General features: G+C 41.9%; 1 protein-coding gene across 2 annotated transcripts in view; it reads left to right on the forward strand.

The window, feature by feature from the left end:
• The window catches only part of PTPN9 (protein tyrosine phosphatase non-receptor type 9), an 85,225-nt gene that overhangs the window by 27,600 nt on the left and 44,478 nt on the right, over positions 1–13,147 (forward strand). For both annotated transcript variants that reach the window (XM_089906982.1, XM_022580083.3), the window contains 3 exons: positions 7,540–7,683; positions 9,981–10,070; positions 10,772–10,896. In XM_089906982.1, coding sequence (XP_089763108.1) covers positions 7,540–7,683; positions 9,981–10,070; positions 10,772–10,896 — 359 coding nt within the window. The remainder of the gene's footprint in view (positions 1–7,539; positions 7,684–9,980; positions 10,071–10,771; positions 10,897–13,147) is intronic.

The raw sequence follows: 13,147 nt of genomic DNA on the forward strand, positions 1-13,147 counted from the left end.
CAGCCAAAAATAAATAAATTAATTAATTAAAAAAAAAGAAAGCACTGGCTCTTACATGTAAGGCTTACATATGTTGGGTTCTATTATCAATGAAACATTAATTCATTTAAACTTCAACGTTCCTATGAGCAGGGTACTCATCACTTTTAACAGATAAGGAAACAGCACAGAGCTTGTAAGTTGTAGAGCTGGGATCGAGCAGAGTGGTTACTCCAGCAGTTAGAAGTGCTGAATTTAATATTGCTCCACCTCTAGCTTCATTTAAAGTTTGGGTGCCCAAACAGCACCACTGTTATAGTGATTTGAATTAGTAGCAGAGTTACTAAGGTTTAAGGGTGGCAGTCTTGGGGGAGAATACTTTGCTAGGGACTCAGTACTTCAAAATTGATTTGTCGAATTTACTCCCAAACCTTCCTCTCCCCTTTTTTCTGACTACAAAAGTAACGCATGTTTATTGTAAGGAAAAACTGGGGAAATACAGGAAAACACCAAGATTTCAGAGTGTTCATCTTAACACTTAGTGGTGGTAATAACTACTGCAAACATTTTCATATTTTTATGTATTCAGACTTTAAGAAATGAAAGAGATTCTGTTGTTACCTATTTGTTAATGATCTGTGTTAATGTTTAATGAGCATTTTTTCATCTTAATGTTACATTCTGTGTACTACCATTGTTTCACCAATTTATATTTTGAGGTGATTTGTACTGTTTTGTTAATTATCCTTATTGATGAAAATGTTCACAGATCTAGGTTATTTTTCTGGGAGTGGAATTGCGGGGTCAAAGAATATGCTGTGTTTTATAGTCTTTTAGTGACTGCTTGAGTGCCTTTGCTGAACCCTCACCAACACTAGGTAGTAGCATTCAGCGGGGTGGGAGGGAACCTTGGCTGGTTTTGGTTACATTTCCATGATTACTAATGAGGTTGAATATTTTCTGTAACTTTATTGGCCAGTTGAGTTTCTTTGAAGAATTGCTTATCCATCCTTTACTTGTTATTAATTATTCATTCAAGTATTTTTGCTGAGTGCCAAGCACTGTTGTAAACCTCAGATATAAGGCAATAAAATAATAATAAAAGAAAAAGAAAGCAAGCACTGGCTCTTTTATTTATTTATTATTTATTTTAGGCTGCATCGGGTCTTAGTTGTGGCACGCGGGATCTTCTTTGAGGCACCCGCGTGCCTTTTCTCGTTGTGGTGCTTGGGCTCTTTGTTGTGGTGCGTGGACTTCTCTCTAGTTGTGGCCTGTAGGTTTTCTTTTCTCTAGTTGTGGCCCACAGGTTCCAGAGCACGAGGACTCTGTAATTTGCAGCACGTGGGCTCTAGTTGAGGCACGCGAGTTCAGTAGTTGTGATATGTGGGCTTTAGTTGTCCCCCTGGTGTGTGGGATGTTAGTTCCCTAACCAGGGATCGAACCCGTGTCCCCTGCATTGGAAGGCGGATTCTTTACCACTGGACCACCAGGAAAGTCCCAGCACTGGCTCTTTTTTTTTAAATTTTATTTATTTTATTTTTGGCTGCGTTGGATCTTTGTTGCTGTGTATGGGCTTTCTCCAGTTGCGGCGATCGGGGGCTACTCTTTGTTGCGGTGTGCGGGCTTCTCATTGTGGTGGCTTCTCTTGTTGAGGAGCATGGGCTCTAGGCACATAGGCTCAGTAGTTGTGGCGCACGGGCTTAGTTGCTCTGTGGCATGTGGGATCTTCCCAGACCAGGGCTTGAACCCATGTCCCCTCCATTGGCAGGCGGATTCTTAACCACTGCACCACCAGGAAAGCCCCTGGCTCTTTTTAAAATTAATTAATTAATTAAAAAATAATTTTATTTTTGGCTGTGTTGGGTCTTCATTGCTGCACACAGGCTTTCTCTAGTTGTGGGGAGCGGGGGCTACTCTTCATTGCAGTGCACGGGCTTCTCATCGTGGTGGCTTCTCTTGTTGCAGAGCATGGGCTCTAGGCACGCGGGCTTCAGTAGTTGCGGCACACGCAGGCTCTGTAGTTGTGGCTCGCAGGCTCCAGAGCGCAGGCTCAGTAGTTGTGGCACACGGTCTTAGTTGCTCCGCAGCATGTGAGATTCTCCTGGACCAGGGATCGAACCTGTGTCACCTGCATTGGCAGGCAGATTCTTAACCACTGCAACCACCAGCGAAGTCCCAAGAGCATAGTTTTTAGGTTGAAAATTCAGCAAACTTCGCCTTGCTGCATTATAGCAAGCTAGTGTATTTTAGCTCAGATTCTGTTTCCTGGCAGATTGATGAGGACTAAAGGGATTACTAGACATTACAAGGAAATTCACAATGAAGGAAAGGTGGGAAAACAGGCATAAGAGGAAGGTAATTTACTAATGCATCTGTCACTGAAATTAATGGGGAAATGGCGTATTTGCTGAAATATGGAGGTAACCTCACATTTGTTAAAAGGCAGACACTGAGTCTTATATTGAATCACTTTCCTTATTTAGGTATTCGGTGCAGGGTGACTGATTGCATTTTTTGCATGGTGTTTGTCCTGAGCAAAATTGTTCCTGTATTATGATGAGAAATACTCTCAAGTCAGTTTGATGCTGTTGAAAAGGATTAGTGCTCAGGATGGCAGTGTTAATCTCCAGAGCTGCCAGTGTAGGGACAAAAGCATTGAGAGTTGGGAGCAAGGATATAAATACTTTTGTTTGTTTGTTTGTTTTTTGTTTTTACATCTTTATTGGAGTATAATTGCTTTACAATGGTGTGTTAGTTTCTGCTTTACAACAAAGTGAATCAGTTATACATATACATATGTTCCCATATCTCTTCCCTCTTGCATCTCCCTCCCTCCCACCCTGCCTATCCCACCCCTCCAGGCGGTTACAAAGCACCAAGCTGATCTCCCTGTGCTATGGGGTATAAATACTTCTGGACCTAGCTTTTCCTATGTTGCCACAGAGCCCTGAATGAGGATAAGTTGATCCTTTAGAGACTTTTGTATTACAGTTTAACACATATTGGAAGTTTCTAATTTAAATTTATGCTTTTGGATAAAATGGATTAGAGAGATTGAATTGCTACAGGCTAAAGAGAAACAACAAAGGTCACTTGATTTTGAGGAACTCTCTGTTGAAAGTAGTTTTAGTGTGAAATGACTGGAGTTAAGAAAAAAAGAGAATGGGCTTCCCTGGTGGCGCAGTGGTTAAGAATCCACCTGCCAATGCAGGGGACATGGGTTCGAGCCCTGGCCCAGGAAGATCCCACATGCTGTGGAGCAACAAAGCCTGTGCGCCACAACTACTGAGCCTGTGCTCTAGAACCCGCGAGCCACAACTACTGAAGCCCGTGCGCCTAGAGCCCGTGCTCTGCAACAAGAGAAGCCACTGCAATGAGAAGCCCATGCACCTCAACAAAGAGTAGCCACCTCTCGCTGCAACTAGAGAAAGCCCACGAACAGCAACGAAGACCCAATGCAGCCAAAAATAAATAAATAAAATAAATTAAAAAAAAAAAAAAGAAGAAAGAATGAACATCCATTCAGAGACTGCCTGCCAAGTGCCAGGTAGTGTGGTGAATGCTTCTTATCTGTTGTCTTGTTCAAGCCTTATCTTTTCATGAAGAAATAGAGGCTCAGAGAGGTTAAGTGACTTGCCCAGATCATACAGGAGTGAGTGAGAGGATGGGTTCTTTCTGACTCCCAAACCCACTACACTGCTAGAGTTGTTTCTTGGTGGTTAGATGGCTGACATCCCAGGACTTTATTTCAAGAGTAGGTTTCACTCTTGCCCACATTGTCTTGGAATACAGGATTTTAGGTACTAACTGTGGAACCAAGGGTGCCAGCCCATTCTTCTGGACCTTTTGGGTTGCTAGCCCCTTGCCTAGAGTTCATCTGAAAATTATAGCTGCTCTTGGGAGCTTAATATAACATGAAGACTATGTTGTTGGTTTTATTCTCTCCTATACCATACAACACTAGTAGATAGTGTCCAGGGTGTAATCACTTAACTGACAGATTTCTCAGCCATTTTATAGTGGTTCTCTGGTTTCTTAGTCAAGAAACTTGTTTTTATCAATTTAAACATGATTGTGGGAGAAGTATGTAATTACAGTAAGCTCTGACTATGCTGTAACAAATCTTACCCATACCTAACAAGCTGGTTGAGGGGGCTTGTAAGTGATAATGTTAGTTTTTCTGTACATCAGTTCAGACCTTTTCCCAAAGGAAGACCAAAGCTGTTTGAACTGTGACCACTCCTTTGTTGCCAGGTGTGAGCAACTTGTGATTACTCATAAGCCTAGATAGCTTCAAATCATTCACCTTGATCTGAAGTATTTTGTAAGCTGTGACTTAACCATTTGGCTCATTCTTTCTTTCACCAGGAAATACACTGAATATTAATTTCAGGAATTTCAGTGATCCCTTCTGAAGAGTGTATCGCTCATTAAAATATCTGGGGCTTGTTTTTCTGGGAACAAACAGAACCACAAACTGGTCTGTACTTCGTGGCTGTGCCAAACCCTTGTGTAGACGGAGGGAGGGACCTGACGAACTGTTTAGAGAGGGGCTGTGGAAGATGAGACCATCTTTCTAGCTTGTCTAAGAGGTTCATCTCTTTGACCAGAGGAATGGGCATGCAGGAGAGAGAGAATGAGGCTGAACTTAGCAGGCGATGTATGAGTGTATTTGTATCCGTAAATATCACATCACTGTTTATAGTACACTGGACTCTCTTCATGCAAGGCCTAGTCCTGCCAAATCTGGAGGAATTGTTCCCATGCTTAAAGCCAAGAACAACATCCTGACCAGCGGGGGACAGAGGTCAGCTCAAGGCAGCAGCTCTTGGGAGCTACAGGACATTAAGAACCTTGGAGGAACTGAGTTTAATGAGAAGGAAGCCAATATGTACCTGGAAGGAAGTGTGTGAAACCTGTGTGTCTCTTGTTGGGGTGTGGCTTATTTATGAGAAATGAAAAATCATCTTAATAGTTGGATTTCATATCACCTCCTGGTCATTTAACTATATTTCCCCCTCCCACCTGCATATTGTTTTGTCTTTTGATTGTTTTTATTAGAAAAAGGGGAAAAAGATATTCTGTTATTCTGCTGTTTTACTCTACAGGCAGCTTCAGAGATGCCCAGGAGAGAGCTGGCTTGAGAAGATGATATGTTAATTAAACAAATAGCCTTTACAAAATCTCCTAGGACCTTCCGGACTTGCCGCACTTTTGTTTCTGGGATCTTTCTGTGCCGGCTTCTTTTCCCTTCCGTCTTTCCTCATTCTGATGCTGGCCACTCACCCCATAGAGGCAACTCCAACTGTTTTCTGGTGGAGCATTCTAAGTTTGTCCTGTTGTCTTCTCTGGGACTCATTTCTCTGGTCTGACTGTAACTGGTTCTGGGCCAAAGTGATCGTCTGAAAGCTTTTCTTCATAGCCTTTATTTCTTGGCTCTCTTTATGCACTTTGCCTGATTAGTTTTCCTGGGTTCTCTCCTTTTCCAGTTGATGTGAGGTATGTTGCCTCAGTTGGAGGGTTCTAAAGCTCAGGTGCAGCCCCAGGCCTCTTAGATTTTACCCTGGTTTGTAAAGTGCCTTTATCCTTTCCTAGAAATTGGGGGAATGAATCAGGTGCTCTGTTATATGAGGTATTGCTGACTCTCCTGGGATTCTAGTTTGCTAGTTATTTAAACACGTATGTAGCAATTTGGATTGTATTTGCAAGGTAGGACTTGTTGCCAAGACTCTGAAGTAGGTCATTCCTGTTACCCTTGCTCCCTTTTTTTTTTTTTTTTGGCCACACCATGTGGCATGTGGAACCTCCCAGACCAGGGATCAAACCCATGCCCCCTGCAGTGGAAGCGTGGAGTCTTAACCAGTGGACCACCAGGGAAGTCCTCTCCCCTGTTTTTGAATTGAAAAATTAGAGACTGGGACTTCCCTGGTGGTTCAGTGGGTAAGACTCCCTGCTCCCAATACAGGGGGCCTGGGTTCAATCCCTGGTCGGGGAACTAGATCCCACGTGCATGCCGCAACTAAGAGTTCGCATGCCACAACTAAGAGTTCGTGTGCTGCAACTGAGAAGCCCCCATGCCACAACTAAAAAAAGATCCCACATACCGCAACGAAAAGAGATCCCGTGTACTGCAACTAAGACCCGGTGCAGCCAAAATAAATAAATAAACAAATATTTTTAAAAAGTAAAGAAAAATTAGAGACCACGGTCACATAGTAGGTTGACCTTACACCTCTTGAAACAAACCTCATTTTTGTATTCCTTATATGTAGCACAGATATTAACAAATAGTTAAATACACAATAGTTTATCTTTAAAAAATATTTATTTATTTTGGCTGCGCTGGATCTTCATTGCGACAGGCGGGATCTTCATTGCGGCATGTGGACTCTTAGTTGTGGCATGCACGTGGGATCTAGTTCTCTGACCAGGGATCGAACCCAGGCCCTCTGCATTGGGAACGCAGAGTCTTACTGACTGGACCACCAGGGAAGTCCCCACAATAGTTTAATAAATACATCTTAACTGAGGGGTTGGTTGGTTGATCAATTAAATTTCAGAATTCTCATCAAGTTGATCACATTTTGGACCAATAAGTGAGAAACGTTTCTGATTGGAAGGGAAAAAATAGCCGTGCAGAAAACGTTTAGCAATTTAGAAAATGCATGCAAAAAAGTCCTATTCTAAAATGAAGAAACAGAAGGGTGGTTTGGCTAGAGCGGAGACTGGTTAAAATGTAAGGAGAAATAGGGTGAGAGAGGATAAAAGAGCATGGATTAATCAAGAGATAGGAATAATTATGGAAATAGGCATCTTGTCAGCTTGGGATTAAACAGTAAAAATGAAAATTCCCACTCCTCCCCCAGTAGTAGGTTCTCTACCCTCACACCCCTCTCCCAAACCACTATCCAGAGGAGCTGTTAATGACCCTCTGGGCACTGGTGTCCAGTTTTGGGGGCTGCCATATGAAGCACAAAGAGGTCCTGTGGGGTCAGTCAGTGCAAAGAGCAGTTGGCCTTTACATTTGTTAAATTCTTCTAATCATTTTGCTGCTCTCAACAGTATTGCTAATTTCAGAACTGAAACCATTTTCTGATTGTTTTACTTTGTGTGACTGGCTCACGGGACCAAAACAGCAGCTGAGACTGCTATACTACACTGTGCGTTAGGCAATAACTCTTCAGAGGGCCCATGCACTTTTTTTTTTAGCCTTAAAAAAAACAACAACAAAAAACAAACTCTGCTGGGTTTTTTTTTTTGCTTTGGGGCCAGTAATTTGCATCATATTTGGGAGCCTTGATCTTCCCCTCATTATTTCTTCATACATTCCTGTGCTAAGCCCTGCTCTCTGGACCTGGCTCTGGCTTCTGGCCTCATTGAGTTGTATGAAATTTAACAATTTCTGGTTTCAGATCTGTTTCCAACTTTTGTTTTCCCTGTTCCCTCTAGTAAACTTTGGGTTCAAACTTGCTTGGGGAAAGTTTATTTTTTTTCTTGCTTATTTTTTTGTTTCTGTAAATATATTCTCTAATAGCTATCTTTACTTTCTTTGTCAAACAGGCCACCAAGCAGTTTCTTGAAGAGATTAACAAGTGGACAGTTCAGTACAACGTTTCCCCCCTCTCTTGGAATGTGGCCGTCAAGTTCCTCATGGCCCGGAAGTTTGATGTGCTCCGTGCCATAGAGTTGTTTCACTCCTACAGAGTATGTACCTCAGGGATGGACCTGCCATGTGGCACCTGGGTTCTCTATGTTGCTGTTGTTTCTGCCACAGTCTACACAAATAGTGGTTCTCCCCACTCGCATTAAAAAAAAAGTGGATCGGTATCTAAGAGCCCTACCTTGGAGTGAGAAAATCCTTCTGAACATACTTAGAAGCTCCCTAAATAAATTAAAAAAAAAAAAAAAAAAAAAAGGAGACTGAGATAAGAGGCACTAGGATTAATTTAAGAGTTTAAAACTAAAGCTCACACCCATTTTTTGGGTCATGTTGTTCAATATTCATTCATTTATTCAACAGATATTTATTGTATATCTACTATGTTCCCAGTGCAGAGATTACTATTTAGAAAGAGAGTAAATAAACAATTATAGAAATGTTATGATACGACAGTACTGGGTTCTGTGGAAAGCACATTTAATTAAGAGGGTCAAGGAAGCTTTCCTGAAGGAAATGACTTCTAAATTAAGAGTAGAAGAATGAGTAGGAATCAGACAGTAGGGGAGTATGGCAGAGAGAACAGCAAGTTCAGATGCCTAGTGGCAAGAGACAAATTGAGCTGATCAGAAATGCTGAGTGCGAGAAGGGGGCATGGCAAGAGATTGAGCAGCAGGTAAACAAGGCCAGATCAGAGAGTATCTGTTCTTTCTTAAGGGCAGAGAAATTCATTGAAGGTATAAACAACAGAATGCCTTGATCAGATTTGCTTTCTGAAAGATTATTTTCACTGTGATTTAGAGGATGGACCAGAAGGGCTATACTGGGGACAGACCAATTATAAGGCTGTTGTACTTACTAGGAGAGAGATGATTGTGGTGTCATTAAATGTAGTGTCAGGGAGATAGAGAAAAAGTGGTCAGATTCTAGAAGTAAAATTGATAGGACAGAGTTGCTTATTAAACTAGTGTGAGGAAAGGGAAGTGGAGAATTCCAGGTCTCTGACTTGGGTGGCAGGGTGGTAAATAGTGGTGGCATTCACTAATTAAGAGACACTGAATGGGTACAGGTACGTGGAGAGAGTAGGTCATGAGTTCAGTTTGGCCGTGTTAAGGTTGAAGTGCCAATGGGATATCCAAATAGACATGTCCTCTAAGCAGTTGGGATGTGAGTCTAGGGTTGGGAAAAGAAGGCTGGACTGGAAGTAGTGATTTCAGAGTGACCAAAGTAGAATATTGGAGGTGAATATTGGAGCCATGAGAATGGGTGAGGTCATCCTGGGAGAGTGTGAGGAATAGGGAGATGTGTAGAGCAGAACCTCATTTCAGACTTTTTGCTTTCTTTGGTCCAGTGTTGTTTTTTAAAGTTAAGTTTGAATGCTTTATGTAAGGCATGCACTCTCCTGTGATTCCAGCACTCATACTGTCTTCACTTGCGGCCTTGCCTCTGAAGGCATTCGAATTTGATTTTAGGGATGAATTGGGGAAGAATATAAACAAAGACCTAGTTTGTTTTATTCACCAGAGTGCTCTTAGCACTTAGCTGAGTGCCTGGCACATAATAGTTGCTCAACAAATACTGACAGAATGAATGAATGAGTCAGTGAGTGAAATGAGTGAACAAATGCATGAAAAAAAGCCCACAAGAGACTTAGAAGGAGTAGCTGAAGAAATAGAAAAACCAAGAGAGTATTTTTTTTTTTTAGTCAAAAATAGAGAATGTCTCAGGAAAAAGAGAATGTGAGTAGTCACCCTTGTCATGTAGAAGGAGGACTGAAAATGCCCATTGGATTGAGCAGGAGCTCTGGATGGTATAGTTAGTTTGGGAGGAAACGAGAGTGCAGTGGAATGAGTGTGAGGGAACTGAGGATGAGTTTAAAGAATCCGGCTGTGAAGATGAATTAAAATGAGGTCATGGTAGCTGTTGTTGGAGAGTATATTGAGGGGAGGGATGGCTCCTATTTAAGACAGGAGAGGCCTAAGCCTGGAGGATGTGTTAGGATGTCTGTTTCCAGACAGTTTGGGGTGCATATTTTAATATCAGTGCTGCTGCATGTTTAAGAACTTTGACCTTGCACTGTAATGATTGATATATAGTGGTTGGTCTTCAGGGTTAGGATTCTCACTGATTCAAAGAAAAAACCTAAGCCCGAAGGGGCTGATAAGCTGGCATTGGACAAGAATTCTGACAACACTCAGTTGGCCTAGAGGGGGGTTACAAAGGAATTCATGATTCAGGAAGCTGATTTCCAAAATCCCTTATCTATGAGATTTGGTGGTTACATAAAGCTGTCATGGGTGTACAGTATTTTTATATTAATTCATCTTGCTTTTTTTATTTTCAGGAAACACGAAGGAAGGAGGGCATTGTGAAGCTGAAACCTCATGAGGAACCTCTCCGTTCTGAGATCCTTAGTGGAAAATTCACCATCTTAGTGAGTATTAATGAACCCCTCTTGTAGTATCTTGTTATTTTCTTGTGTAGCTGTTCTCTTTGGACTTTGTTCCTAGATATCTTATCCTGAATCAGAGAGTCTCAACAGTGGAGAGCAGATGTGAAGTTTGGCATAAAATTATTCTAGCAATAATTGAAATAATTGAAAATCAGTTGTACAGTACATTTAGAAAAGTTTCTTCACTGGCCCGTTAAGGTTAGTTAAGGCCTTTGGGATGGGTATAAAATGTGTCAGAGGCCCATCCTTCCTTATTTAATGCAGGCTCTCTCCACTTAGAGACCACAGCCTTTCCAGTAAGTATCCAGCAGTACTTTTAAGGCAGAGTATAGAAACCATTGTTATATTCTATGAATTTCTCCTGTTGCTTATTTCTTTGCTATCCTGCCTGGGAAAATTAGCTAGGCAGCCAGTGTAGACCATTGTTTAATTTCTCTGTAATTGAAGAGTTAAGAGAATGTGGTTTTTTCCTACCACAGGGGGAAGGAATCCAGGGGGTGCTGAGAATCAGACATGGGATGATAAAAAGCTTTCTTCCTTTTCTGGAGCAATTGATGCAAGTCAGAGAAGTATTATCAGCATCTGTTCTCTTCATAACAAACCTTTGTGCAGGATAAGAGGGCTTCGTGATTTCTGTGATTTTCTATTTGATTTCTAAATATTTCTTGTTTTGTTTGCTCTAGAATGTTCGGGACCCAACAGGAGCCTCCATTGCCCTCTTCACTGCCAGATTACATCATCCCCACAAGTCAGTCCAACATGTGGTACTTCAGGCTCTGTTTTACTTGCTAGACAGAGCTGTGGATAGGTGAGCATGGAAATTATCTTTTGGGTGTTCTACATCCAGATGGGAAAGTGACACTGTTTGATTTGATTAAACTCAGCAGTGCATTCACTATGCTCCTAGGATGTGCCCTGGGCAGTGCTATGAATGGAAAACATTCCATGTCTTTAGGGCTTGGCATGTTTCCAGGTACTATGTAGATGATGGGTATTCTGCATCTTGACCTGCTTGGCTGTATTTCAGGGTAACATAAGCTGAGAAAGCTAGTTAACTAGCAATTCTTAGTGTATTGAGAATGACGTTATTGAAAGGGAGTGAAGGTGAGATGACCTGTGCTGGTTCTTTCCAATCATTCTCCCCTGATGTTGAAGACCCTGTGGGACCTCAGTTTCTTTGTCTGTAAAATAGGAATAATGCAGACGATTTTGAGACTCAACATTCAGGAGAGAGGAGTCCAAGAGTATAAGTTAAGCAAAATCATTTTTATAAATAGGTGCATAAGCCAAAAGAAGCAACTCAGGTCATGTCTCCCTCCCTGCTCTTAGGTAAGTAGTATTATCACTGTTCTATAGACAGAGAAACTGAAGCCCCAAGATGTTTTGTGGCTCTTTTACAGTCATCACATATTGATCCAGCTGGTCTAAGATCCTGGTTTCTTCACTCTTGGTCAGAGCTATTTGTACCCTACTATGTTATCTTCCTCTTTTACTTTCTTTTTTCCCTGGTGCTTGCCATTTACAGTTTGTTATTGCTCTCAATGTCATTAGCTGGTCCTCTGGGTTAGATGTGATATATCGAGGGCTAAGACCAGAGATAGTGAGAGACAACTGTGCACTTCAGTCATACTTCTGGACTTAGAGGATGGGAATAGCCAAAGGATTGTCTGAAGCGGGGCTCTCTGTCTAGTTCACTTGTTGCTGCCTTGTTCATGTTAATACTTTCATATACTTAGCTTCTGCTGGTGGTGTTCGGTGAGAGATATATCCAAACCACACACACAGCATTATTCTGAAAAAGAGAAGTTACTAAGGAGAGAGGGCCAGCGGTCAGCAGCCAGTCAGAAATGTGGAATTTCTCAGTTCTTCTTTCTTATGCTTGGTCTTCAGTCATAATTTCTAGAGTATAGTTCCCTTTGAAATGTTTCTTTAGATCAGGGGAATGAATGGAAGGCTCTTTTACCAGAAAATTTAGCATTGCCTTCCTCTTTGAGCAGCTTAGAGAGTCGGAGCTCTTGTGTAGGCATGACAGTGGCCAAAGCTTGCTTTTTCTAGTGTGAGTATTGAATCCCATAGGAATACCACACAGGTAAATGTAATTAAAACTTTGTTCTCGTGATGTCCATCCCTTTCTTAAAAACCCTCAGTGACTCCTCATTATTCAGAGGGTGCATGTAAGGTAAGTAAATGTGAACCTTTTTTTTTTTTTTTTTTTTGCGGTACGCGGGCCTCTCACTGCTGTGGCCTCTCCCGTTGCGGAGCACAGGCTCCGGATGCGCAGGCTCAGTGGCCATGGCTCACGGGCCCAGCCGCTCCGCGGCATGCGGGATCTTCCCGGACCGGGGCACGAACCCGCATCCCCTGCATCGGCAGGCGGACTCTCAACCACTGCGCCACCAGGGAAGCCCAATGTGAACCCTTTTTTTTCTGAATGAAATATTCTCACTAATGAATAGAAATTCTTGTTTTCCTTTGTTACCGTGAACCAGAATGGAAGAGGAGGAAACCCTTCCTCTTCACTTAATCTTCCCCTTTCTTTAAGACCCAACTTCTGTGACTGGTTCCCTCACCACTCCAACTTGTCATAAAATTCTTTTTACTCTGACTTTAATCGCAGTTATTATTAACACCAGTCATTTCGTATTTAATTATATATGGCCTTATGATGTCATTTGTCTTATATGGATGTTTTTTTCATCTACCGGTAGATGGTAAGCTCCAGGAGGGCAGGGAACCTTCTTTTCAACATTATATAATGGGAAATCCCCAGATCTCCATGGTGGAGAGGAAGTGGTGTCATCAACTTTCACATGCCTTTCATTCATCTTCACAGTGATCTGTAACCAATCTTGTTTCATTGAAAGCCCCTCACCCACCCCTTTACCCTAGATTATTTTGAAACAAATGTCAGGGACTGTGGTAATCTTGGTGTTCCCAGTAACATCCTAGCTCGGGAATCAAACTCAATAGGGTAGGGAAGCAATTATTCATAGTAGGGAACTAGCGCTATTATTGTAAACCTCATCTTCTGTACCCAGAAAAGTGAAAATGCTATTGCA

This window comes from Delphinapterus leucas, chromosome 2 (assembly GCF_059928025.1).
Source record: "Delphinapterus leucas isolate spDelLeu-1000000601 "Yukka" chromosome 2, BTC_Dleu_Yukka2, whole genome shotgun sequence".
In the NCBI taxonomy this organism is placed as follows: Eukaryota; Metazoa; Chordata; class Mammalia; order Artiodactyla; family Monodontidae; genus Delphinapterus; species Delphinapterus leucas.